Source organism: Calonectris borealis, chromosome 1 (assembly GCF_964195595.1).
Source record: "Calonectris borealis chromosome 1, bCalBor7.hap1.2, whole genome shotgun sequence".
In the NCBI taxonomy this organism is placed as follows: domain Eukaryota; kingdom Metazoa; phylum Chordata; class Aves; order Procellariiformes; family Procellariidae; genus Calonectris; species Calonectris borealis.
This window is the reverse complement of record NC_134312.1, coordinates 185,962,718-185,990,610: the sequence shown is the minus strand read 5'-3', so window position 1 is coordinate 185,990,610 and position 27,893 is coordinate 185,962,718. Positions and strand designations below refer to the sequence as shown.

The 27,893-nt window shown below is 38.5% G+C and overlaps 1 protein-coding gene across 2 annotated transcripts; it reads left to right on the top strand.

Moving 5' to 3' along the window:
- Positions 1–316: 316 nt before the first annotated feature.
- Positions 317–27,893, top strand: SUGT1 (SGT1 assembly cochaperone of MIS12 kinetochore complex). Of its 2 annotated transcripts, XM_075139293.1 has the most exons (13): positions 317–863; positions 938–983; positions 4,846–4,936; positions 5,640–5,709; positions 6,061–6,131; positions 10,397–10,450; positions 12,190–12,206; positions 13,255–13,289; positions 13,926–14,022; positions 15,083–15,190; positions 25,633–25,723; positions 26,580–26,761; positions 27,340–27,893. In XM_075139293.1, the coding sequence occupies exons 1-13, from the start codon at positions 634–636 to the stop codon at positions 27,439–27,441; spliced, it is 1,194 nt and encodes a 397-aa protein (XP_074995394.1). In that variant the 5' UTR covers positions 317–633; the 3' UTR covers positions 27,442–27,893. The 2 variants fall into 2 exon arrangements, with proteins under 2 accessions (XP_074995394.1, XP_074995401.1); XM_075139300.1 differs by lacking the exon at positions 317–863 and having other exon boundaries at positions 4,846–5,025.

Genomic DNA, 27,893 nt, shown 5'->3' with positions numbered 1-27,893 from the left:
TACCAGCCGGGTGTATCCGTACTTCTAGCTCTCCCTAGTACAACAAAGGAAGGGAGAAGCTGGAGTCATAAAATCATAAAACGAGGGCTCACGTTTGGAGTTTGAGCAACTCCTCCCTCCTCACAGCTGCCTTTCTGCCCGTGGCAGCCGCCAAACAAAACGTGCCACCTCAAATCCCAGCCGCTGCCGACTCAGAAAAAAACCAAAACTGAGGCCGCAGTTCTTTTCTGCACGCGTGCGGGGCTCCGGAGGAGAAAAAGGCACTTTCTTTTCTGGGGCGTTTCACGGAAGGGAGCCCCGGGAGGAGGAGGAGGGAGAGAGGGAGGCAGGCCTCAGGCTACCAGCACTGCCTTCAGACAAGCCCGGTGCCTCCCGGGCGGGCCGCCCCTGCGCCCTCGGCCACGAACGCCTCAGCCTTCACCCCCGTTCCCCTCAGGCTCGGCAGCTGTCTGCTCTGTCCCGTGTCTGCGTGGAGCCCCGTTTGGGAAGCCCTGCCAAATCGGGGGCAAGCTTCGCCAGGGAAGGAGCCGCCGACCGCCCCAGCGCCCCCACCTCCCTCAGCGCCGCCGGGAGAGGCAGAGGCGGGCGGAAAGGGCTTACGTGCCCCTCTACCACGGCCGGTCCTCCAGCTCTATGGCAGGGGGAGGAGGCGCGCTCGCCTCCGTAGCCACGGCCGCCCCGCCTCGCCCGGAGAGGCGCGGGAGGAGCTTGCGGGGCGGGTTCGCCCCTCCGCCTTGCATCCCGTCAAGCCTTGCGCGGCTGCGGCCTTGGGGTTTGTGGCGCGGGTGCCTCAGCGTCTCCAGAAGTTTCCCGGGGGCGGCGGGCGGCATGGCGGCGGCGGCGGCGCGAGCGGCCCTTCCGCGGTGAGCGCCCCCCTCCCCGCCCCCCTCCGGCCGCCCCCGCCTCGCCCTCTCACGCCGTTGTGTTTCCTCGGCAGGTTCTCGGACGGGGACGTCGACCGGGACCCGGGGGCAGCGGCGCAGGTGAGGGGCGGGGCGGGGTGGGCCGGCGGCCGCTCGGAAGCGGCGTCGGGCCTTGCCCCTCGGGTGTTTGAAGTTTGGCGGCCTGCCGAGCCGTGGGTGTTGGGTGCTGGGGGGAGCCGGGGCTTGCAGCGTGCCGTGCCGCTGGTAGGGGCGAGGGAAGCCGCTGAAGCGTCGTGCGGTCGCCCTTGCTGCGAGTGGGGGGCGCGCAGGGTTTCCCCTGGGAGCCGCTCCCCTGTGAGGACTGGCTGCAGAGGAGTTCGGCGCGGTGCTGTCAAAATGCTTGTGCTACCTGTGTTGCAAAGAAGGGCCCCCCCACACACACACAAACTTTCTTTTCATGTAGGTAGGTGGTAGTTCAAATAACTAAATCAACTGCGATTTGTGGTTAAAAAGCCCCAAGCTTATTGGAGAAACGTATTCAACCTTTATTAGTTTTTATTCTGACCTGATCTATTTTTTTCCTCTTTCTGTATTTTGTGGGGACCAGAACTGATTTTCATTTCACCTCGACATAAGAAATAAATTTTTTACAGTGAGAACAGTCGTTCACTGGAACGACCTCCCCAGGGACGTGATAGAGTCCTCATCACTGGAGGTTTTCAAGACACGACCGGACAGGGTGCTAGATAATCCCATCTGGGCTCCCTTTCCCATGAAAGGTTGGACCAGATGATCTTTCAAGGTCCCTTCCAACCTGGCCTCTTCTGTGATTCTATGATTTTACCCGTTAACATGTATTAATGTTTTCAAAGCTTACTTTTACTTAAAACAGAGGGTTAACGAGAAGGCAGACCTGGAGAGTGGATAAGTATTTTTATTTAACATACTTGGGAGGGGAGAGGATGTAAATGATTAGTTCAGCTTGAATTGAATAGGTGGCAGAAGCATAAGATGATGCTGAATTATCTTTCGATAAAGAAAATGGTGAAACTAAATCTTACAGTTTTTGGGGTTTAGGCTTTAGCTTGTAAAAGTTTTTCAGAAGATAAATGGCATCTAAAAAGCAATTTGCAAATATATTTGGCATAGAAAACTAATTTAAGATCTAAAAAAAAAAAAGTAAGTTGCCCACTGTGGGGAAAAAACCCAACCAACAGACAAACCAAAAAAACCCTAACACCAAAAAGTCTTTGGAAGATTAAAGAATACTATCAGAATACGCGTTTGGTTTTTTTCTGTATTAACATAGTTGCTTTGCTTTTCTAGTTTATATTTCAGTTCTTTGTACATGCAGCACTTTAAAACTATATGTAACACATTCTATGGGCATTATTTAATATCTGATACAGTAATACTAGTATCACTTTTGTAGCCTATTTAAAAGTACTGAATTGAGTAGGCAGGTTGTACTTGATAATCTCTGAACTGCTAAGTCCCATAGTGCAGTGTAGCATTTTGCTGACTTAAGCTTGGATCTACAGGTAGTACACCATGTCTGCATGATCTTAGGTGTGGTCTTCTAGCTCATGTACTTAATATTTCTAATCTGGGACATGATACCCTATAAATGGTGCTGTGTAATGCTTCCACACCTGACTAGACTTGTGTCCAGTTGGCATGGCATTTCTGCACTGTGTCCCCAAGACTTTTAATTCCTTTAACTCCGGAGATCATCCTTTGGCTTTCTGCACCTGGATCTGATACAACTGAAGGGTCATCATCCGTCTTTAAATACTGTCTGAATGATAAAGCTGTGAACTCTTTAGTGACTTTTTTATCATTTTAAGTTGAAAAAATAGTTTACTGTGTGGAATAAGGATGTTTTCTATTTGCTTTTATTTATAAAATACTCTGCAGTGTGAGTCTTGATGATTTAGGTGAGAATCAGAACTGTATGTTAAAACTGTAACTGCTGAAACAAACATTCATTGACTTTGTTTCAGTGAGGTGTTTTGCCAAATGAGAAACAAGGGTGTTGACCCTCCTAAATTCAGGCACGAGTGATTCAGGAGACCAAACGCACCTTTAATTCATACAAACTCTTATCATTAGCATGGAGGGACTTGAAAGGTCCCAGTGTATTTTGAAATAGATTTGCAGCTTGGTTGCATGGTAAGGGCTTTTAGAGTAAAAATAGGTAGAAAGCACATACTTGAGTGTTTGTGAGGACAAGGTCTAAGCTTGTTCTGAGTGACTGTTCCGGATGTGCATAATCTGGAGTTCCTGGTGCTAATTGAGTATTTTCCAGCTGCCACTTGGCTGTCTTCTCACATAGCTGTGTTATCAGAGTAACTTCTTTTTGTGTGTGTCTGAATGCAATGTGACAACTTACTGACAAAAATCCCAATGAAGACATGAGTTTCACACTGTTCAAGATGCTTGGGTTTGTTTTTTTTTTGCTTTCCTGGAGTGAGGGCTCGTTCTGTAGAAGAATCCATTAATATGTTGTGCGCTGGTTCTAATCAGTCCTTCTGTCATCAGCGTAAATCACAGGAAATAATGTTCGGAGTGAGAGGTGATCTGTCACAGAAGTGACTCTGCTTGTGAAGTGCCTGTGATGTTCAGTGTCATGGTCAGACCCCACTTGGTTTTGAAGATCAAAAGTTGTACTTCACCTCTCAGCATAACATGCACCTATTTTAATATCTGTGTTACCTCATGTCCCTCCCATGTGGAATACCTATAGCCATGAATATTTCTGTAATATCTGCTTTTGCATGGCTTTAAATCTTAACGAGGGCATCTGTATAATTTGATCAAGTGTTGCTTGTACAACTGCCTACTGCCTGCCGCTTTCTTTAGAGACCCCAAAGGTTTTAGAATTGTATACTATACCTATTTGTATCTTACGCTGATAAGAACTCATGCTACCACTAAAAGAAGCTGTTGTGGCCACTTAACTCCTAGTTGGTGTAAGCGTTTTATGTGACAGCTGTGAAACAGAAGAAGGTACTGATCTGAATTAAAACTAAGGCAGGTCCTTCTGCTCTTTTTCTCTGGCTTGGTGGGACAGTGTTTTGGCAGCTTTACTGTACTAATATTCATGCAGGTTTGAAGCCTATATCTTAGCCACCCTCATGCTTGCTAAATTCTGAGTAGGAGTCCAACTTAGCAAACAGAGTTACTGTATTTAGCGATGTACCGTAGTGGCTTTAGAAGATTTACTGTCTTCTATCAAAGAGAAGAACTTATCTCACTAATAAGGGGCGAATTGGAGATGTTCTTTCCAGGTGTGTGCATCAAGTTACTGTGATTTTATTCTGTTGTGCAAAAGTCATAAACTTTTCTCATAGCGAGCATAATATAATTGTTTCAATCTGTATACCCAGTGATTCCCCTAACAAGGGGCTACTTTATGCTTATTTCCATTGTGCAGCAATATTTCCTGTGAGCCCTGTGCTATATAAGTCTTTTGTTCTCCTGCTTTTGTGCTCAGCATAAATCGGAACAATCTCCTATGCTCAATAATATCTCAATAAAGTAATGTGGTATTTCATCACATGTTACAATGCTTTGACATATTATCCCTGCACAAGTGTTTTGATATACTGCACATTGATTTCCAAATTCCTGATTCTGCAGTGCTTCCTCAAATCCAGCAGACCTGTATACAAATACGCTGAGAATTGTAGGAAGGTCTTTGGAATACAGAGGATCACCTATGCTATAGACTTCGTGTTTAAGGCATTTGAAAGTCCTGTTTCCTTCTAACAGGCTTCTTGAATTTGATATAATTGGTGGGTTCCTTGTACTTCAAGCTCTGATGTTTAAGGTTTGTGAATGAGAGTTGAGCAACAGCTAAACATTCATGCCAGTTCAGGATATTTTCTTCTGAAATGTCTCTTATTTGACAGAGTTTGGTATTGTATTTTTATGGGGACTTCTGACGTGCCATTTCATATTTTTCTATGTGTCTTTACAGGAACTGACAATAGCTTTGGAGAAGAATCCAGATGATGCTGAATATTATTGTCAACGAGCTTATGCTTATATTCTTCTACAGAAATACGCTGGTAACATCTGCAAACAACACAGAATCCTCTTAGAAGTGTATTATGACACGTTCTTTACAGAAGATGTCTTCCATCTGCAGCCAAATATAGTAATAACAGAAAGTGTTATCTGTAACTTAATATGCTGCTTCTACAGTTAGGGTATAATTTTATAGTTTCCTTTGTTTTGTTTTCTGCAAAACTTCCAGTGAATTGGGTACTCTGCAGTCCCAGCTTTCCATTTGGTTTTAGCCTAGTATTATCTTGGCAGCTTTCTTTTTTTTTTTTTTTAAAGTAGACTTCTTAGGCAGTTTTTAAGCTTTGTGTTGCAAGCATCTTCCATCCGTATGTTTTTGGTAGAGACTGAATCCTGTCATGGTAGGAATGTGATAACTGAATGATGCCTGGGAAGAGGATTAACTGAATAACTAAAAACTTGGTCTATTTTTTTTTTCCAGTAAAAACCAAACAGATTCACACTTCAGATCTAAGTAGAGGATTTGACTAAATGAAAGTCATGCTTCATCTTACATAGAGCTCTGTAGCTGAATGAAGGGTTCATCCATAGCAGTTGTGGCTAGATTTAATTCAAACAGTGTGATTTGTGTGCAAGCTGAGAAAGCTAACATAGTACACCTTAAAAAAATTCCACTACTAAAAGATTCACAGTTCACTGCTTTTTATAACACATTATGTTCCTCACCTTTCAACTGCTTTTCAACAGATGCAGTTGCAGATGCAAAGAAGTCCCTAGAACTCAATCCCTGTAATGCTGTAGCGCTCCTTAGAAAAGGGTATGTATCATATATTGTGCTTTGGGAATATTGTGATAGTCTGTAGGGCAATGTTAGTATTTGGATTATGGCTCTGTACAAACTTTTTGCAACACCACAAATGAATAAATTTAATGCCATACTGCTTGTAGCCTATCCATAATAAAGCTGTGGTTATAAGAAGCAATTGAGTTTGGGGTGACTATCTTAACATTCTAGCCATTTCAAAAACACACCTTTTGGGCAATTTAAATTCTTACATGCGTAATTTTAACCAATATAGTGTGTAAATTAAGGATGTTGTGATCTTCAGAATATGATTAGATTGAAAAGTAATTACTGTTTCCTTGTGTTTTTCTTTGTTCATGTCAGGTTAGGTGAATATCATATTAAAAACTATGCATCTGCTTTAGAGTCTTTCAGAGAGGGACAGAGGTTGGACAGTAAGTATTAAAATTTCTTGTGTGCATAGTACTCCTTTGCTAATGAGAAAGAACTTTTTTAATGTGTTAGTTGAAAGTGAAGACCAAGGCTTTTTTTTTTTTTTAAAAAAAAAAAAAAAAGGCTAATGAGTTAGGTGCCTTACTTGACATGTCTGGCTTTTGGGAGGGTTTGTGCAATCCCTGCATGAAAGTGTAAAACTGCTTAAAAATGGGTATCAAAATTCTTAGCAAGTAATGTATGATTATTTTTTTTTTTTGGCTTCATAAAATGAGAGGGTGTTTTCCTGCATCCCGAAGGTCTTGTGAATAAATGGTCACAGTGGTGTGGCATTAACTGTTGTAGAAATGTTTCTGAACAGAACAGGCTCCTTATGCATAGCTGGAATTTCTTAGTTGTTAAATCATTTGATAGACTGGTCTCTAGAAAGAACATGCAACTTGATGAGTATTCAAACTGACAAAATGGATTTTTACCTCACATTAGATATATCTTAATTACAGAAGCGAGTTTATTATCCATCTTTTTTTCTTGAACTGTTGGCTTCCTGGCTGGATTTGGGCACATTTTAGTTTGGGGAGAATTAGAGTTTTTTTAAAAATCTGAATTTCTTCTAGAAGCACGAAAGGAGTTGTTCGATACAGAAAGCTTTGGTAGAAGACATTGGGAAGCATACAACAAAGCAATTGCAGGGTCGTTGTAACTCCTTTCTCTTCCCTCCCATACCCCATTTAAATCAAAACCCTATCCTTATTCTATTCCCTCCTTCCCAACAGCAGAAGAAAATGGTAAGAAAAGCACCTTGAAAGATTACACAGAGCAAAGTGCACTAATCTGATAAGCGTTGTCATGGTCTCAGATCTTTGTAGTATGTTGTCTTATCTGTAACAGTCGCTGGGACCTGAAGGTTTAGCAAAAATGTAATTACTTTGCCTCCCCCAAATAAACGATCTGCTCCTCTGATCTAAAACTGGAGTTTCATGGGAGTGTGCTTGCTGCCACGTGATTGTGCTCCCTCTTGCTCTTGTGCTTGTTTAGCCTCTTCTTTCAATGCATTAAGTCTGCAGAAAACTACTATTTTTAAAGTATTTTCCCCCTGGATTATTGTGTTGAAATGGAGCAATGAAGGGTCTGAGTGCTGAAGCCAGCAGAAGTGAAGCAGCGGAGCAGTGTTGGGGCAGTGGTAATGGCGGTGGAAGGGGGATGTGGTGGAATTGCAGCAACTGTTAGTTGTCAGCTTAGGCTGCTCTGGAATAGGAGTTAAAATATAAGAAATTTCCTAAAGTTCTTTCAGTTTTGGTAGTTTGGATAACTAGGTAGTCCCCACTAGTTTGTACACTAGAAAGACAAGTGTGTCTTTGCAGTCTAGCCAAGTTCTCTATTTAGTATCTTCCCGTGAAAGGAAGTGATTCCTTCCAGTGACTTCTGTAGCTTTCTGTAGTTGATAGGTAACTTTTCATACATCTCCAAATTCATCAATCCTGAATTTAATTGAATGATTTATCTATATTTTTTTCATATTCTTGCCCCACCTCAAGCAACCACTATGAGTTTGAGGCTTTTTATGTGCATGGATTTCGTCACCTTTCTAGTTTGTCAGTTGGAGTTGTTCAAAATACAGATGATACACAAAATCTCATCAGGCCAGAGCATCACTTTTTTTCACTCTGTTTAACCTCACATCCTACTTATGTTGTAGGGTGCAACAACACACAGAGCTGCAGATATCTTTTTAGAGAAGTCAGTGAATACCAGGACCCTCTTAGCTAATTCAGAATCCCTGAAATACAGCACAACCTATTCCTGTGTTGAATTACTTGACTTCTACCTGTTTGAATTTAATTTTGCTTACCCAGTTGATGTGTTTCTGAAGCTTCCCAGTCCTTCCTGACTATGCTCTCATCTGAAGATTGCTTCCGCTGTGCTTCCCATATCTCGTTACAAAATTCTGTGACGCACTGTGAGATGAGGAATCTCCTGAAGGCCTTTTTTAAAATACAGATTTTTAGTGATTCTCTTCCATATATTACTTAATTTGCTGGCAAGTTTATGTCAGTAACAGAATTTGCCTTTGCAGTTCTGTGGAATGTTTGATGGATCCCAGGTGAAAACAATTGTGAGCATAATAATTTTGGCAAAACAATTAACTTCCAGTTAAATGCAGCTAATGCAAAATGAACAAGCGCAGAGGGAAAATTTGCCACATACCGCTGAGCAGGTGATAAAGGGAGAAGACTTTAGCAGTTCCTGCCTCAGAGAGGATTGCTGTGGTGGGGAATTCTTTGCTGGCAGGGCTGGTTTCTTTGCCACACAAGGGGGCAGAAGTACACCAGTACACGTTTCTGTTCCTTGCTGATGTAAGGGCTGTTTTATGTCTTAATCTGGAATGCTAACAACAATGAGCTTCCTACTTGTGCTCATTACTGGTAGGACTGATAGGCCCGGGGTACTATAGCAAGCTTCCTGTTACCCACTCACAGTGATATCTAAATAGGGCTTGACATGATGAATTGTTCAGTGTGCAATGTTTCTTTATTTTATAGGAAGCAAGATTTCTTTCACTCAACTGTGAGACTAGACGCGTGTGGATTTTTGGAGTTCATTAATTTGCCTTAGATTGAAAAAGCAGTGTCATCTGCTACTCTTCAGTATGTTATGTGGATTTAGGACAATTATACTCAAATTTTCTTGTTTTTTTTCCTGTGACTACCTAATGAATTTAGTAAAGGTGGAATGTGTCAACTTTTTAAAGAAATGTCTTAGTAGGTACTTTTCTTGTACTCTGTGAGTTAGTAGATTTTCAGTAAGTGAAGACCCAGTTAGATTTTCTGAACTAGAAAGTTGTTAACAGAAGTTGGTAAGTTCTTTGGGAGGATAATGCAATTACAGAGCACAAAAAAAAATTTCTTTTGCCTCAAGTTATAAAATGTGCTGGGATGCAGGGAAAGAGGCAGTGGTTGGTGAGGGGGATCTTCTAGGAAAATAGGGCAGATAACACTGGACCTTTTGTTTAAAGTTTGTGTTGCATAGCAGTCTTGTCATAGGCCGTAGTTAAGAAGAGAATTCCTCAACTGCTGCTGAAAGTCAGAGGCTGGATCAGTGGAGACTTGACTCAATTTCTCTTTGCTTAGACTCCTGAACCTACTTCATTTAATTTCCCTTTTGATTAATAAACTTTGTTCCTGGCTGCAAAACTTAGAAGTCTTTTTAGGATATGGGTGCTAAGTTTTAAAATTACAGATTAATTTAGGTTGCAGGGAAGCTCTGGAGCTTGTCTAATTCCATGCCCTAGCCAAGAGCAGTATTGACTTTGAACTTGCATGTGTTTGCTCAGGTCCTTCTGCTGTTGATTTCCAAGTATCTCCAAGGCTGAAGATTCCACAGCCTCTTTGGGCAGTGGAGTCATACTTGGTGTTATATGCATGTCTGCTAGGAACTCTTCAAGCCCTCTGCTGGATAGTTGGCTGTGTGAACTCCCTCAGTGTGAATTCTCTATTGTAAAGAGATAAAAAGTTTAGCTATTCCTAGTAGTTGGTCAGTAACGTTGCTACTTTTTTACTTTCCTGACTGTGAAAGATTTTTCTGGGAATTTTGTTGAAATAAGATGATTACTCTGCCATTACACTACTACCTTTTGAACTAATTTCCAGTGAATTCATTTCTATCTGGGGAGCTTGCTTCCTAGAATATCAAGATATATGGATAGAGGGGAATTGGCATCTATGTATTCCTAACATCCCTGAAACTTCATATGTGTTTGTAAAGTTTGTGTGAAACCACCAGGAGAAAATACTTGGTGTTTGTGAAAACTTGTGCAACTTTGGGTTGTCCTCAGAACAGACCGTCTCTTCTGATACTTCTCTAGAGAGGAAGAATGTGACTGACTGTTTGGAAAAAATAATTTTAAGAATAATGGAAAAATGTGTAAAACTGTACTTCTTGCTTTCCAAACGGTTATATAGAGGTTGAGCACACTGGAAAGCAATAGTGTATTTGGGTCAGTTCAGACAAAATTTAGTGTCCTACAAATTAATTTGAAGTTAATTAAATATAACAGAGTTAAATAGTAGAGTTGTGTAAAAATACTTAAAGCTTAACTGGAATGACAGAGGTTACAAGAAGATACTAGGAAATAATACCATTTTTCAGTAAATTGATGTGAGTTTGGGATGAATTTGTTCCAATTGGCAGTTGTGAGGAATTGTTCTTTATGCAATAGATGTAGTGCTTGGAGAGTTTTAATGTTACTGTGTTTGATGTCTTCTAGATGTAGATGATACCTTTACTATTTGGATTAAAAGATGTGAGGAAACACTAAACGGTAAGAGAAACCACATTTGCTTGATAAGGGATTTGATATGCCCTGTGCTTTGAAGCTGTGTCATGTTTTTCAAAGATTTACAGCTTATCTCTTACTTAGAGCAAAAGAAATTTTGTTTAAAAAAAGTCACTTTTTCCTATCTCTTGTTTCTCTCAGAGTATACATCCTGAATGCTTCTATACTTCAGATTTGAAGGGCATTAATATTGGGTTTTTAATGTAATAATTGGCTGTGACAGAGGAGTTCAGACAATCATAATTAATTTTAACTTGCTTTCATATACAGCTGCTAGCTAATTTTAACTGTGGAAGCATGTGTCAACTTGCTTTGTGAAAACAGCATCAAAATCAGCTTTCAAGTCTTGCAGAATATAAAGTTGGAAAGAGAGGTGGAAGTTTGGGGGTTTTATTCTGATTCTATGTGGAGAGTGCCTTAGGTGCTCATTGCTGCTCTGGTGTCTTACCCATGGTAGTCAGTGAGTGTGAGTATAGTTTCCTTTCATACCTCCTACAAACTGACACCCTGGCAATGAACTCATCCGCTGTGCTTGAACTACCTGTGGATTTTAATGAGATATAACACAATAACTAATGTAGTTTTTTCCTTCACTTGTTGTGACTCCTTCCCTTTTTGTGGTGCACACTGGGGAATGGGGCCATAGAAATAATACAAGTTTATGTCGATCTATTGACTAAAAACCAAATAGAGGAGAACCTTTTTGTGTTGTATAGGAATGAACAAGTTTCTGCTTCATGATATGTTTTTGCCAGTTTTATTTTTATTTGGAGAAATTAGGTAAGTGATTGGCATGCACAGTCTTATTTGCAAAGGGTTATCTTGAGTGACAACTTTTTCTGCTGTCTCAAGGAAGGAGGTTATAATACGCATTTTTCTCTGATGTCATGATTACTTTTTTCAGTGTTTTGTCTGGTTCAACCTAGTTGTCCTGTTTTACCTTGAATATTCCTCCCTGTCTTTTCTTTTTTGAGCCATTATCTTAATTCTCTGATACTCCAGAGAAAAAAAAAGAAAGAAAAAAAACAAACAAAAAAACAACCCCAAAACCTCTGATTTCTTAATTACAACTTAATATTCTTTTTTTTGTCAATCTTTATCTTTTTAGCAGCATACATTATAAAGAAGCAAAGGGAAAGTTTGTTTCTTTTCAAACATATTTAATCTGAAATATTTTAGGAACAAATATTTAGAAGAGGAAATACTGAGCTCTAGTTTAGGTCCAAGCATTACAATATATTTAAGGTCATATAAGTGAATTTCTCTGCCAGATTTCCATCTCATTCCCCACCTGTGTTTGCCTAGCATGAGAGACAGATTTGATGAGAACTTTGTGCTATTCCTATGGATGGATGATAAACCTAGTACAGACTCGCGGGAAGTGATTTTTTAGAACTTCTGTTTGCCTTGATGTTGCTTTCATTAAAAAAGGTCTGTATAGGTTTCTGATAAGCAAGGAAAGTAATGGAAAGTTTGTTCCTTCTGTTAATCAGAACATGCTTTATAGTAGAGTTGTTCCTTTGCACCAGTTGCTGATTGAAGTCTGATTAAAAAGTAGAGTGTCATAAAAGCAAAAGGTAGAACTGGTATGTTTTTAACTCTTCTACTGTTGAGACTGGAATAAATGCAGAATGTCTGGAGTAACTGAAGAAAGCTAGAATGAGTATATGCTTTGTAAGTTCAATATGTCTTTGTCTGAAAGTGCAACTTTTTTCTTTCCGCAGCATCACAGACAGAAGTGGTAAGATGTTTTCCTTAATATATTTACTGTTTCGATTTCTTTGTTAAGCTAGAGCATACTTTAGGCATCACTGGCTTCTTACAACTTTTAGGCTTTAAAAATTATCTTTCCTATTGCATGCAATTCTGAAGGATTTATTTTTTCTTCTAAAAGTGTTCTTTTATTTGAGACCAAGGTTGCAAAATTTGAACCGTGAAAACTCTTAGGAATGGCATACAAATCTGGCAATTACTGTGCACTCATTAAAGTAAATTTTAACTTTGCTTGCAGTCTGTGGCCTAATTCTACAAATTAACCAGCTCATCTTGTCAATACTAACTTGCTTGTGACTGCTAGGAAGTAACTTTTTTTTTTCCCCAGTAGCTTGCCAAGTGGTTTGTGCAGACTTTTTTCGGCTGTAACTCATTCAGTTTTCAGTTTCCTTTTCTTTTTTTTTAATTGGAAATCTTCAGAAGCAATGTTGAAATTGACCTGCCCGCCCCCCCCTTTTTTTTGTGAAGACAAAAATGGGAATTTGCATTGGATGTTCTGCTCTCTCTTTCATAGTTACTTCCACTTTTTACATTTTAAGAATAGGGTAGAGGAGGAAAGCGTACAGAAAACATGGTGGGTGTATGTAAAGACAAATCTTACAGTTAAAAGGTTTTTATGTTTAACAGTTATAGCCTAAGTTCTCAGATCTGTTTTGGGTTTCGTTCATGACATTTAGATTAGCAACATAGCCACTGTGTGTCTTTCAGATATACTTCTTATCCAGGAAGAAAATGAGTTAAAGCTGAACGTACTGCTATTTATAAAATGTCTGACCAATATATTCTAAGTTACAGACTGACATATTTAATGTAAATCAAAACTTTTTCATTCTTAATCTGGCATAAATGGCTAGCAGAACAGCGAAGAGCTTCACCTGTAAATTAATGCACATACGTAAATCAAGAAAAAGGGAGCAATCAGTATGAAAATGATTTGTGTCTTTGAAAAGTACTTTATGGTGTATTTTCACTTACACTGATGTAATTTGCTTTCCAATGGAATATGCTTCACCTAGAATACACAGCAACAGCCTCTGCCACCAAAGATCAAGTAAGTTGACTTTAGCTTTACTGTGAGAATTAAAATAATTGACATATATCTGTTCTTTGATTGGGGATTGGAGAAGCAAGATAGTGACTGTAGAAATTCTTTTTTGGTAACTTTAGAACATGGCAGTCTAAGTGAAATGTTTCTCAAACAGTGTCCTTGCTGTTGTCCGGACTAAATTGTACTTTCAGGAGATTATGCCTCACTGGGAGAGTGGGGAATGGAGTAAGCATTCTGGCTTCTGTTTCTAGTTCTTGGGCTGAACTTAATTCAAAGACTGCCCCATTGTGCCTAGTATAGGTAATGTTTTTGAGAGGCTTTTAAGACCCTGAACTAAAAAGTACCATTTAGTTTATAGAAGGCAAACAATGTAATGAATTGGTTAAGAAACTGACCTGATTTTGATATGCTTCTTGATTAAAAATGATTCTTTGTTCTTTAACTACTTATCTTGTCAGTTCTGCAGCTGCTCTGTTAGAGGAAGGGGAAGAAACCTAATTTTGTATGTCTTCTCTTCCCCATTAAACTACACAATGTACTGTTCCAGCTTTTGTTATTGTTCTGTACATCGCTCTGCAGTCGATGTTTTCCCCTCTCTATGTTTGTTTGTTTTGTTTTGTTTTGTTTTGTTTTTTAAAGATACGACTGGTACCAGACAGAATCTCAAGTAATTGTGACTATAATGATCAAGAATGCACAGAAGGATGATGTCAGTGTGCAGTTCTCGGAGAAAGAGGTGATTTGTATTGGTTATTGATACGCATCTCTAGATTCCCTAAGATGTAATAATTAAACCAATGAACATTATCTGCTGCAGTAGCATGCAAAAAACAGTACAAGAGGTCTTCTGTCTGAGGGGTTTTTTTTTATGTACAGCTACGCTGTAGATGTGTGTATGCTCAGTCAAGTGAACTGGGATCTATTGCCTCAGCAGCGTCTGTAGGTTTTATACACAAGTGATAGTGTGGTGTGCATGCTGCAAAGGCAACATCTGTTTCTCAGCTGCCTGTGTGTTTGGAGGTGTGGGAGAGGAGGTGATCTGGCCTTAAAATGTTTGAGTATGGATGCATCTGGAGTATGGATGCATGGACGAAGGCAAGGTATTCTAAAAACATGGTATGAATGAGTAATATCTTGCTTTAGGACAATTACAGAAAAAGAATGAATGTTGGTGGGTGGGTTTTCTTTGGTTTTGGCATTACTAAAATTGTTAATGGCAGCAAAATACATATTTCAAGGAAATGCAGTAATCTCTTTATTGTAATACCATATGTGGTACTGATGATGTTCATATTTAATTTAGCTGAGAATATTGAGGAGTTAGGTTCTTATTTTCAACTAAGTTGCTACTTTGCAAACTACCAGAAGTATTTGGTTGTTACTATCTGCTTTAGATTGGTAAAATTGTGTGAGCTCTTGCCACATAGTTTGTGTGTATTAGAAGGGAAGTTGCACATTGTTTTCATGTTAAATTATTAATGTGTTGATACTTCATGTGCCATATAATTCTTTCCCCAAAGAATGCAGATCAAACTGACAAGATAATAGGCTTTTTGAGTACTTGCTGGCTAAGAATTGAAATCTCCTGTTCATTTTCTAGTGTACTTTAGAAACACCTTGTTCAATAATGCACTAATGTAACGGTGTCATCTGAAATTCTGACGCCTGATGCTTTAAGTGCCCCAGTGAAGGGTCATTAATGTAATCACTTAATCTTGGTGCCAAATGACAACTTTACTTGGAAATGGAAAACTGCTCTCAAAGATGACCAGAGACATGTTTTCAACTGTTAACAGATGAATGCATCAGTGAAACTTCCATCAGGTGAAGACTACAACTTAAAGCTTGTTCTTCTTCATTCTATAGTGCCAGAGCAAAGTACATTTAAAGTGCTTTCAACAAAGGTAAGCTTCTTAAAGTGTAAATTATTTCTTTGACTGATCCTGATGTTGAAAACGTTTCTGCTCTATTGTCTTGTCTCTCTGCAACAGTCATAGTATCTTGCTTTTCATATAGAATTGCTTTTTCTTTCTTCAAGGTGCCTTTCAGCCAGTGGGAGGCTTTCTAAACTTGTGCAAATATCAGAAATAGGTGCTTACTGAAGTGCAAATGACAGTTATCTTGAGGATGCTTTTACTTGTTGCTGTAGAAAGAAGACTGTGATCTTCACTCTTACAATTCAGGTATTAGGAAAGTATGAACATCTTTCTACTAAACTTTTAGGAGCCAATATTGCCTTATGAAGCATTGTTATCTTTGTGTGTTCAAGAAAAGTCAGACTTTGAGGATTTCAGTGTTGAAATAATTCTTTACCCTTTCATGACATTTTCTTGCTGGTAAAGGTTAGCCATATGGTTAACTGTTCTTGGTTTTTCAAGAGGGTGTATTCCACGCTGTTCCTGGAAATAGTACTTGCTTGGAGACACTTGAAAATCGCATGACGTGAGAGAGAATGCTTTCGTCTCAGCGTTTTGTTTCTTCTGTGCTACAGGTGTAGAAAAATAAGAAACTGACTGTGGTCTGGCATAGCATATATTGTTGGTATAACGCATAGACAGACATATATGCTTTGTCCAAGCCTGAGTCTGAGCCAAGCCTGAATCTCTGAAGCGGGAATGTATTGTTCATTCTTTCCTTGTGGTTGCAGAGCTTTTGGAAATTCCTTTGTGTTCTCATGTTCCATTTTACCTGTTCCCTTCTCAGAAAGGTACCTATAATAGTTCTTGCATCATTTCAGGGAAGAAGGACTTCAAGATTACATGAGAGGATTGTTATAGAAAGTTGGTCTTGTTTTTCCACTCCTTGCACTAAGGAAGCTGGGCAGGTTATGTGATTGAGTCACGTGAGCTCGTACACTGTGGGAGATAAGCAAAGTGCTCAAAGTATGTAGAAAATCTGCTAGTTCATTAGTATTTATATAAATTTGAGTGGAATGGGCATGCACCTTGTCAAGAGGAGTAACTTACGAGGTTCTGTTTGCTTTATGTTCCTATCTAGCTTATGTTATGCTTTTCATTTGTCTTGAAGTTTACCATTACTTTCACGAAGCATCTTCATGCTACTGAGCACTGTGGAACTTGACTTTGTCTTTCTACACTACTATCTCTAGCCTGGGTTAATCTGTGGAATAATCTCTAGTAGTCTAGAGCCTGGTTTAGATTGAGGTTCCTAAAGTTGTGTGAAAGCTTCAGTTATGTTCAGGCAGTGTCTGATTTGTAAATGTTTTGCATTTGTTTCCAAATGTTACTGTTCCTATATAATTATGAGAGAATATTTTTGAGACAAAATGGGGTAAGAGAGAACACAGAAGGTGTTCTAACAGCAGAAGTCAGTCCTTCAACATGTTCTTCCTCTTGCAGAGAAGAATAGTATAAGGACATCTGTGTAGGCATAGTGGAGGAATACAATTTAAATCATGCCCCAGCTAATTCCGGTTCCGACCAGCAGATGGAGTCTGGCTGAAGAAAAAATTCGAAAGCAGGATTACCTTAAGCATGCAAGGACTTCCTTAAAGGCTCAGAATGTTTTACTTTGAAAAACATTAAGCGCTTTAAGGGAATGATGCAGCCTTAGTGTTTGAATACTAGAAATTCAGATTTCTTTTAATAAGTTTCATGTATGTACTTTGTTCTTATGAGCGGTATAGAAAATATGCAGTTATTACTTTGAATAAACTATCTTATTACTTAGAACTTCTCAAACCCTTTACAAATTATTTTGTACCATTTACATGAAGTCCTTTTGTAAGGACTTGGAAAGAAAGACATAATCTCGTTATCTTCCCATTATGAACTTTTTACTACACACTCCTAAAGAAATTGTGTTTTCATGGGATAGAAACAAATCTGCTCCTATGGATTAATAATTTCAGGTAAAAATAACTGCATGTGTTCACATGCTGCTTTGAATGTATGAGCCATATTGCCATGAGCATCGTGTCGTCTTTACTGGGCAACAAAGAGTCTGGTCTTTTCCAATTATATGAGGAAATATATGAGGAAACAGAGTGGAAAGTATGGGCAGGTTATGTGGTGGATAGTTTGGGTTTCCCATGAGTTTCATAAAACTAATGAATGTACGGGATAGAGGATGAAACAACAGAACTGGCAGATAGTAGAACAATCCTGCATGTTTTGGTAACTAAGAGAAGCTGGAGAGGGATTTCTCAATACTGCTTGAAATCCGGCATCACTTGACAAATGCAAAGGAATAAAGGTAAAGATACAAATTCAGGAGGAGAAAATGGCCTTAATTGTATTTGCAGAATTACAAATTCGAGAATAACTGCAAAGAGCAGACAGAACTTTACAGACTTTGGGATTGGCTCTTAGAATGATAGAATAGAATCAAAGAATATTTTAGGTTGGAAGGGACCTTTAAAGGTTGTCTAGTCCAACCCCCCTGCTGTGGGCAGGGACGCCTTCAACTAGATCAGGTTGCTCAGAGCCCCGTCCAACCTGACCTTGAATGTTTCCAGGGATGGGGCATCTACCACCTCTCTGGGCAACCTGTTCCAGTGGTTCACCACCCTCATCGTAAAAAAAAAAATTTCTTCCTTATATCTAGTCTGAATCTACCCTCTTTTAGTTTAAAACCATTCCCCCTTGTCCTGTTGCAACAGGCCCTGCTAAAAAGTTTGTCGCTATCTTTCTTAAAAGCCCCCTTTAAGTACTGAAAGGCCGCAATAAGGTCTCCCCGAAGCCTTCTCTTCTCCAGGCTGAATAACCCCAGCTCTCTCAGCCTTTCTTCATAGGAGAGGTGTTCCATCCCCCTGATCATTTTTGTGGCCCTCTTCTGGACCTGCTCCGACAGGTCTATGTCTTTCTTGTGCTGAGGGGTCCAGAGCTGGATGCCGTACTGCAGGTGGGGTCTCACCAGAGCAGAGGAGAGAGGCAGGTTCTTTCAGGGAGTGTTAACAGTGGTGAAAAATGCAATTGATACTTAAGAATTGTTTCTTTCCTAGCAATGAAATAGAAATTATAACTTTCAATAAATACATGCTGTGTCTAGCTCTGAGATATAAAGTCTCTGTTTGGAAAAGAACAGAACTAGCAATGGTACAGAGGTGGCATAGATAGATGTTTGGAGGTGTTTGGTTTGTGTATGAGTAGAAGTAAATTAGTGTTCATAATCTGCAGACTTTTGACTTCAAGCTGTGAGCTAGAAGAGCTAAAACACTTGACACCAACTCAAGAACAGCATAATGTGTGGTTGAAGTCCAGTTTTGAGATAAAATCTTCATCTTGTTCTTTATGCATCCTAGTATTGTATATTATCTAATTGTCGACAGTTTTGCAGATGATACAGACTGCCTTTAGTAGTGGCTGGATGTAATACTGCCATGCTTGGAGCCATTATTTTACCTAATTTAAAAGTTTATTTGCTATTTAATGGATATCGCTACTTGTAAATTCAGCTTTGAGTTGATTTGGTTCCTGTTCACATTTAGTCACGAGTTACTTAGAATTACTCAGTGTTGTTCAGCATACAATTCTGATGGTCTAAGGCCTCAACTTAATGTTAATGTGAGAAAATGCTGAATAAAACTGTGTTGAGCCCTTCTCTTGAGGCAATTGCTGTACATGCATAGCATTTTTTCTTGTACATGAACAGCATAGTTGATAGATCATAACTAGATCAATTGAGATTATTGGTTATACTCCTCATCTGTCAGGTGTCTGACTGTAGTAATCCGATCAAGCAAAAAGTAACAGCAGCTCCAAAAAGCACTGTATAAATTTGAGATTTGTGTCTTAAAAATGGAAGCTGATCTGGTCTCTGCATGTAGCATGACTTTGTACACAATAGGTCAGGTTTTGTGTTTTTTTTGTGGTCATCCTCAATTGTGTTCAGGTGTCAGGTGAAGTGGGGGAAAAACTGCCACACTGAAAAGTGCACGTTGCATTCAGCATTTAACAGGAGGAAGGTACCCTTTAGTGGTGCTACTTGTTTTTTTTACTTCTTTCCAAAAGAGGGAGCCAAAATGTAAAGACTGGACCAAGTTTGCTCTTTGGAAGTTGCCTGTGTGCAGTTATCCTGTAGCTCAGTGTGCATAATATCATCGTGCTCTCTTCATAAACAGAAAAAGGCATAAAAACTTAAAATGAGTGACTAAATATGTTTAAGACAAAACTAGCTGAGCTGTCTCTGTCCAGAAAATGTGGCAGGAAAGTAGAAATGGACTAGCAGTGTAAGGATTTCTAACATTCTGAAACAGTTCTTTGTGCACAGTCAGCCTCGCTTTCTTTTCCCTCTTCTGTTCAGTCTATCAGTCAGTGTATTTGGGATTGCAGGGCAATATTCTGCTATGTTCTGTTGGAAACTTGTGTAACGTGAGCAGTTTCTCTAGGTCTTCTGTTGTGTACTAGGTGGTGCTCAGAGTTTTCTTCTCCTTAGACCTAGAAGAGGAGAGTGAGGATGAGTATGTGCTTTTAGCATGTCTGCTTTATGAACTTGAAGGAAACTTGAGCTAGTGCTTTCTCTTTTTCTTCCCCTCTGCTCTTGCATCTACAAATAGTCTGGGGACAATTACTCTGAGTTTTTAGTGGTTTGGGCTTTTTGCAAGCAATGACTTGCAGCAATTTAGAGCCATTTGAAAAAGTGGTAAAAAGTGGTTTCTCTACCCCAGAACTGTCCTTTAATTAGCGATCAAAGTTGTGCTGCAAACAGGGGAGGTGTTAAAATCCTCAGCCTCTTTTACAGTTGACATTTTTTTACTTAATAGAGATGTCTGAGGTAGAAGCACGCTCTCAGCAGCTTCATGCCAAAAATATGGTAGTGTGCATCAGTGGAATGTTTCTTTTCCTCAAACCAACATTTTGACTTGCAAACTCTGAAATACTCTGAGCAGCTTATTGGAAAAGCACACCACTGCCTGTTGCTAAATGTAAAGCAAAAGGCAAAGAGTGAAACTGTTTTCACACACTCTTGGACTGTTGTCAGAGCCTCTATTCAGAGGTAAATGTACACAAATAGATAAACAGAGGAACAGATTTTTTTTAACTGAAGTTGGTTCTTACCGTTGCAGTCCGATCCTTAAAAGATACTTTCTTGTTTTGGATATTTTCATTAAACTGATTGCAGACACTTGAATGCAGAGTTCCCTGCTCTCATATACTTGTTTTCTCTGTGAGGCTTTATATATCTCCGGTATATATTCTTGAGCATATTCTGTAAATTATAAACTGATATTTAAGATATGAGTTGGATACCTTTCTGAAATTTCTTGCATCTCTTAGGCAGGGCTAGTTGGAGCAATTTCCTGGCTAGACCATAAAGAAACCTTCCCAATGATTGGCTTGATATTTACTTGGCTCAAAATAAGTTTGATTTTTTTTTTTCTTTATGAATGCAGATAGGTGTGGGGCAGATTTAAACTTGTTAATACTCTGAGAACTATATTTTAAACAAGCATGTAAGTCAGTGCCCATGCTTTATTTAAACACATAAAGGAAAACTGTGCATAAGGGTTTTTCCTCTGTCTTGAGGGAAAGATGGATTTACCAAGTATTGGAATAGCAATGGTTTTTGTTGAGGATGCAGCAAAAAAGAGCTTTAGGATACCTAAATGATCTGTGTTGCTAGCTCCTTCTCTAAAATTCAAAATTTTAACAAGTGGTTGCTATGTAATATCAGTGAGGTGGAAACTTTGACCTTTTTGCACTCAGTTCTCCATAGTACATAGCTGGCAAAGAAACTGAAAGGTGCACGCTAGATCCCTTCTGTTGCAATATATTTGCTACAGAATAAATTTCTTAATTATCGTTTATTTGTGGTAACACTGTAGAGTTATTTTCATCTCAGTATATTTCGTTCAAAGTTATGGACCAAAGATCTTGGAATTCAGAATATAAGCAATGTATAAAAGGTCTTTGAATATTTAGAATACCAAAGCTGTACGTGCATATGATGTTAGAGGTGAGTTTGAATAGGTCATACATTTTTAGAAGATAGTGCTATTTTGTCCTACCCTTAAATTTAGGTAGCAAAATACATGAGATGATTGCAAAATGACAACTCTAAACACTTAAATTCAACAACTTGGACAAAGCAGTCAGTAGTTCAGTAAATAACTAAGCAGTTGATTGGAAACCCTGAATTCTCGTTTTCATGTGTTTAATATAGCAAAACATCAGAATTTAGAAGGAGTTTAAAAGAATTTAAAATTTTGATGCATCTTAAAATTAATGGCTGAACTACTGCTTAAGCTTTGCCAGTTCTGATTTTCTTCATCCATCTGATCAGAGCTTGACACAAATTTGCCAGTGGTAAGTGAACTTTCCCTTAGCATGGACTGTATGATACAAAACACAGTAGAAATTAGAAAAAAATTCTTGTAACTTTTCCATGTACACCAGAAGGGAGGAAGATAAAAATTCTTTCCCTTTTAATGTTTCTCAGTTAAACTGGCAATGTCTTTCCCAGAACGTAAGTTCAAGTGAAATCTAGTTCATCAAAGGTTTGGGCTTTTTAACAGTAAGCTTCTACCTAGAAAATTAATGTTGGCTAACTAGCGTTGTGTTTATCTGTAGCTAAGGGGAGAAATTCTTTATTAAAACTAGATTAAATACTCTTTTATGCCAGTCATCTTAAAGTAAGGGGTTTTTGTGTTCTTTTACTACCAATGAATAGCTTCTGAGAGTAACTCTGTCACATCTTTTCTGATAGCTAGTGCTATGATTAAGCTGCAAACAGCCTTGTCTAAATCTCTGATAGGTTTTAAAAAATTGTTTACTTTCATGACTAGAAAATTCTGTGGGTAGACACTTCTCTGTATCCTTTCACTGCGGATGGGGTTTCTTCTAGATGATGAATCCCCCATTTGACCCTCTTCTGGGAGGGGTTGGTTTCTCTCAAGACAGTATTTCAAACAAGTAGTGCATGAATTACTCTCTCAAAATTCCATGTTTCTTTTGCTTTTTGCTTTGCTCATTTTGAGCCCAAAATACCAGGAACTTAAAAATTACAACAGAAAGTGGATTATTTCTGCAGTGGAACTTTTCACACATGTGGAGTACTGTGCCAGTTTTGGGCTTCCCGGTGCAAGAAAGGCACTAACGTAGTGGAGCAAGTCCTAGTGGAGGGCTACCGAGATGGTCGGGTGGCTGCACGGCAAGAGCTACAAGGAGAGGCTGAGGAATTAGGCTTGTCCTTAAGTGGCATGCAAAGCATTTAATTTGCAATGAAATTTTCCTGTCTTTTATTCTAAAGTTGGCACGAGGCACACAGGTATACGTTTTATGAAATATAAATGTTAAATCAAAGTAGTTGGCGAAGTGTTGATGTATTTCTCTTGCCTTAGTACAGAATTTTTTTCAAAGGAGAGGAAAAAGCTAACAGTACTTATGTGTTAGATATGACACAAATGTCCGTACAGATATTTTACTTGTCTGTGTGATAGCTATCAGTATCTGCTTTAAAATGTTCATTAAAATGCATTTATGGCCGTTTGTGTGCATAATTGGGACTCGCAAAGTTGTTTCTCCTTAGATCAAATAAAGCTGTCAAGTTGAAGAAATATGCGCCTTCACAAGCAGAATTTTATAGCTTTATATTTTTGGAAAATGTGGTTGTATAATGGTATAGAGCTAACGATTTCCCTAGTTTTGCTCCTGCCTGCCACTTTGCCTAATGAGTAACTTCAGCTGAAGTGGATGGAGTAGATGGGATAGAGGTTTAATCGTGTCATAAATACATTCAGTCTCAATTCTTCAGCTGTCTATACTTCTAGCTTGGCAGGGTTGAAATGGTTTAGATTTAAGAAATCTGCATGTTACACTGGGAATTAGTTTGTAGCATTTCCTTCTCCTTAGGGATGTTTGTTATGTACTACCAGCTTAGGGGCAGTTTCAGAGAGGAAGATGTAAGAACTAGATTAAAAAAGGAAAGGGGGATTACTGGAGCAGCAAAAGTAAAGATCTTCCTTTTTTTTTTTTTTCTTTTTATGCGTGGGCAGAGTACTCTGATGAATAGCCAGAGGTCTTCATAAGAGTTATTTGAGGAGGGTTGTGTTCTGAGAAGAAAAAAGTCCCTGTTTAGTAGCTCACACGAAGCATTACATTGCATTAGAGGTCATTCTTGGTGCGGATGAAATAGTCTGTATTTGAGATACTGAAAGATACTGGTGGAATGCCTGAAGTGTAAGGGTAAGAGGAGATAGTGAAGGAAGAAACAAACAGAAGAGAAATTAAAGAGGTATAGGGTTGAGCAGCCTCAGTATCAAAAAAAAAAAAAGTATAGATCTTAAAATTAAGGCCTCCTGAATTTAAATGTGCATCTGAACTGATGATACAGTTTCCTCAGGTTGAGAAGAGTTATACAGGAAGCAGAGGAGAGACAAGCTGTTTTAAATTAATTCTCACGTTTCACTTGTAACTAATTAGTGCCTTTGTAAATGGCTAATTAACTTAAATGCTTGACTCATGAATCCAAATCCATTGGGAAAAAAAAACCAACCCTGCTAGTTCTGGCACTCATGGAATTACTTGTTTGTCTTGTATGTAGATACACAAATATTTTAGCTTCCTTAAGGTAATCGCAGAGCATTAGATTTATGAGTGTAAATGTTCAAAAATGAACTTTAAAGTTGTAATTTCCAAAGCATTTTTAGAAGTGTCCACTGAAGGAAGTTTTTCTGACTTCTTTAGTTCTACTGAAGACTAATCATTGGCACAGTTTGAATGCTTCTTTTGCATAGTTTCAACAGAAATCTCTGCATCCTTACAGATTGCAATATTAAACTCTAGAATACAGGCATTCTTTAGGGACAGTGGGTTGAGCAACTAAAGTAATACAATATTTTATTTTTATTTTTATTTTATTATTTTTGGTTCTGTGACTTTCACTATTTTAAAAACTGATACCCTAATGCTTAATTTGTGACCTGTAAAGTTGCTAAAAACACTGGAAATCCGACAGACACGGGGAGTGGGAAGTCAAATACACATGGGTGTTGGACTTGCAAACTTACTGAAACTCTCCCCTGCCTTGAAGGGCATTCCATGCCTCATGTCTTAAATTTTTTGTTGTTCCCAGTTAGTACAAGTTAGTGGTGGAAAACAAGTATTTAAACTTGTCTAGGGAAATGGGGGGGGGGGAGAAGGGGAAGAAGCAATCATAATTGGATATTCTGATTCTTAAAATGCAGCATGATTGCAAACGTAGAAGCTTTGAAACTTAAACGAGCTCATTTCTTTATTTTTGTAAGGTATCTCAGTCTGTTGCTTACCAGTGACTGATTTGAAGAATGGATTAAATAAAGTTCAAATTTGAAATCAACATGATGCTGTGCGAGGAGCTTGCTGTTAGGATCTCTAGGGTTAGCTTTTACAGTGGTGCCTTTGTTCTTGGGTCTGCAGGGATCCCCAGGTTATAGTGGCTTTAGGTAGAACTAAGAACTCACTTCTGCTGAGCTGTTCCCAAATAAGGAACGGCTGAAGTTTAGCAAGCGCTGATTTCAGTTAATTAATAGCATCATATGAACTTTGTGACATTTTCTTAAGTGAGTTTGTTGTTTGGAGTGACATTAGACAGTCCTTGTTTTGCAGACATTGTTTTGCAACTTTGTAACCCTGTAACCAAAGGATAAGGTTAATTACGAAAAAACATTTCAATATGGTTGTCTAACGGGATTATGTGTAGTTGTGAATAGGGCATGACATACTTCACTTAATTTTGTTTCTGCTATGATAATTGCAACCATATCCATTTTTAATTGCCAGTTTTGTCAATGAATACTAGACAGTTTTCTCCATAGCAGTGTGTGTTCATTGAACCAAATGAATACAGCTTCTGAATTTCTCCAGTGGGAAGATCTGCATAGTCCCAGGGTGTTTCTCTGGTTTGTGTACTACACATCAAATACGAAATTTTTTGATGGATGAAATGTAAACCTAGATAAAGTTGGATTTTGCAGTCCTTCAAAAGTACTATTTAATTATTAGAGCTGACTGGCAAGAAGGGGATGCTTGAAAGAGAATACCTTGGAGCCTGGCAGTGTAGAGACATTGGGACTGGTCATTACTTTTGGGATACTGTAATTTACAAAAAGAATCAAATGGATAGTAAGCAAAAGAAAGTAAGTGGTAAGTGGTATTAAACAAAAGGGTAAAAGTCTGATACAAGAGCTACGCAGCCACATAAGAGCTTAGTTGACATGTGACTTGAAGTCATGTAACTTCATCTTGTAAGGTAGGTAAATTATGTTGAAATACAGGCTTCATATTAGAGACTCTGTTTCTAAAAACAAATTTATTTTCTTACTGCTACAGGATCCAACTAATTCAAGCCTATTTGGCAGAACTGTTTGCCATCTGGATTAATTTGTTCTTTGTCTTGTGTTTTGTAGGTTGAGATAAAAATGAAGAAGCCAGAGGCTGTAAGATGGGAGAAGCTGGAGGGGCAGGGAGATTCTCTTAAGTTAAAGCAATTTACACCAGGTTTGGTCTCTGAACTATTAAGTATTAAATGTTTATTTGTATTAAGTTACTTGCAGTTATTAATAATATTTTTTGTGTAAATATTGTTAATAAAATCACAGCTTCATATTTACAATGAAAAGCCTAGTAGTCTTGTTTTTACTGCGAAGAATTGACAGAAAAAGTCTGCAGGGCATTACTGAAACTTAGGTATTAAATTTAGTCATAACTTCCATTAATCTGATGGATTGTTAAAGATATATGCTTGTCATTAATTCCTCTGGGCTTATCTGTTTGGCTATCTATTTTTGTCACTGTTTTGCAGTTCTATGCATTGTTATGCCTCTATTGTTGCTTAAATAGTTAAGAATTATTTACTTAAGTATTCCATCTCTCTTGGAAAGTAATACATTTGCAGTTTTTCAAGACAGATTAACAACCTACCTTTGAGAGAATTTGAATTTCCTGATTTATTGATTTCAGATATTTTTTTAAATTTAGCTCAAATTTTTTTATGGCTCTAGGCTGCTGCTGGCTTTTTTTTTTTTCTTACTGTCAGGCAATATCTCCTGCCTCGTTTTGACTTTAATTATTTGTGTTGCTGTTACCCAGCATTTTGTTGTTGGATAACTAAATTATGTAACTGTGTTTACTTAAAAGTCAACTTTTGCAGCTGCTGAATGTAGTCTCTAGCATTTCTTAGTTTTCTTTATTTTTGTTATGGCAATGCTTGTATCAGTAAGGAAGAATTCATTTGCATTTTCAGATTCGTGTTCCATTATCATCTCTGATTCATCAGATACATATATGTCTACGTGTTCTCTGCTGCTCTAAAATTTGTGAGAAAATGCTTAGTTAACTAACACTTCTTTTTCAGATACCCAGCACTTATACCCATCGTCCTCTCACTATACGAGGAACTGGGACAAACTGGTAGTTGAAATCAAAGAAGAGGAGAAGAATGAGAAGTTAGAAGGAGATGCTGCTTTAAATAAACTCTTCCAGCAAATTTATTCAGATGGTACAGATGAAGTGAAACGTGCCATGAACAAATCGTTTGTAAGTCTTCACTGCTTTTTTCTGAAGGAATGTGTAACTTTTGCACACTGACACAATTTACTAAGCTTTGTGTGAACCGGGAAGCCTCTGGCTACCAAAACCTCGGGCCTATAATGAATGGCAGTGGTTCTGTTGGAGATACTGGTGTAACAAGTCTCGTTGAAAGCTCTTTGTTTCAATCAGTGTTAGCAAAGGAAATACAATTTTTGGCTCATCTAGAGCTTGAAGAGTTGCCGTGAGTGAAAAGATCAAATTCCTTTTAATTGTTTATATCTGGTTCCTTTTATTTGTAGCCCTCACTTGCAAGAACCTGACTGACCTTTTAAAAGTTTCTTGTTAATGAAGTAACATCTCATTGTGTCCAGTACTGATAAAAGTATTGTTGGGCCGAAGATTATGGAATGATGGCTTTGTCAAATTTTATTCTATATATACACAGAATTCCTGTGTAACTTGCTTTTACATAAAGCTAAATTCTTCACCTTTCTTCAGAATTTATTAATCTGCTGTAAGAAATGTGGCTTTTGTATTACTAGAATTCCTCTAGCAAACTAAACAAGCTTTATCTCATGTTGCAGATGGAGTCTGGAGGCACAGTTCTGAGCACCAACTGGTCTGATGTTGGTAAAAGGAAGGTAGAAGTAAATCCTCCTGATGACATGGAATGGAAAAAATTCTAATCCTATTTTTAATCTTTTACCATCTCTGTGTTGCCATAGTCATGTACTGACCACTGTGTACGGACATAGCATTCTTGGATTCAAAGCACTGAATGTTCCCTTGGAAACAGGAATTGTCTTTGCATTTTGCGTGCTTTAGAAATTCCTTCATCTGCAGATGTTAAAGATATACTCAAGAGTGGAACCCTATTTTCATCATGTCTGTCTAATTTTTGGAAATTGAGTCAATCACAGTCCAAATTTTCTACCGCCTTTATCAGTTCTGCTCTTTGGGGATGGGGTGATCTCTAATGGGCTGGTCAGGATTATTGCCTTATGCCCGATATTTGTGTTCAATAACTTATTAGATCTTGGCAACTTTGGGTAAAAATACTTTTCAACAACAGTGTTAAAATCGTTTGCTCTTTAACTCTGCTAAATAAAACTGTAAATACAACTTTTTCTATACGGAA

Bases quoted from the DNA above. Each gene is read 5' to 3' on its own strand.
- SUGT1 (XM_075139293.1), top strand. From the start codon at position 634: ATGGCAGGGGGAGGAGGCGCGCTCGCCTCCGTAGCCACGGCCGCCCCG. The intron at 6,132-10,396 runs GTAAGTATTAAA...GATGTCTTCTAG, and splicing joins AGAGGGACAGAGGTTGGACA to ATGTAGATGATACCTTTACT. The intron at 15,191-25,632 runs GTAAGCTTCTTA...TGTGTTTTGTAG, and splicing joins TTAAAGTGCTTTCAACAAAG to GTTGAGATAAAAATGAAGAA.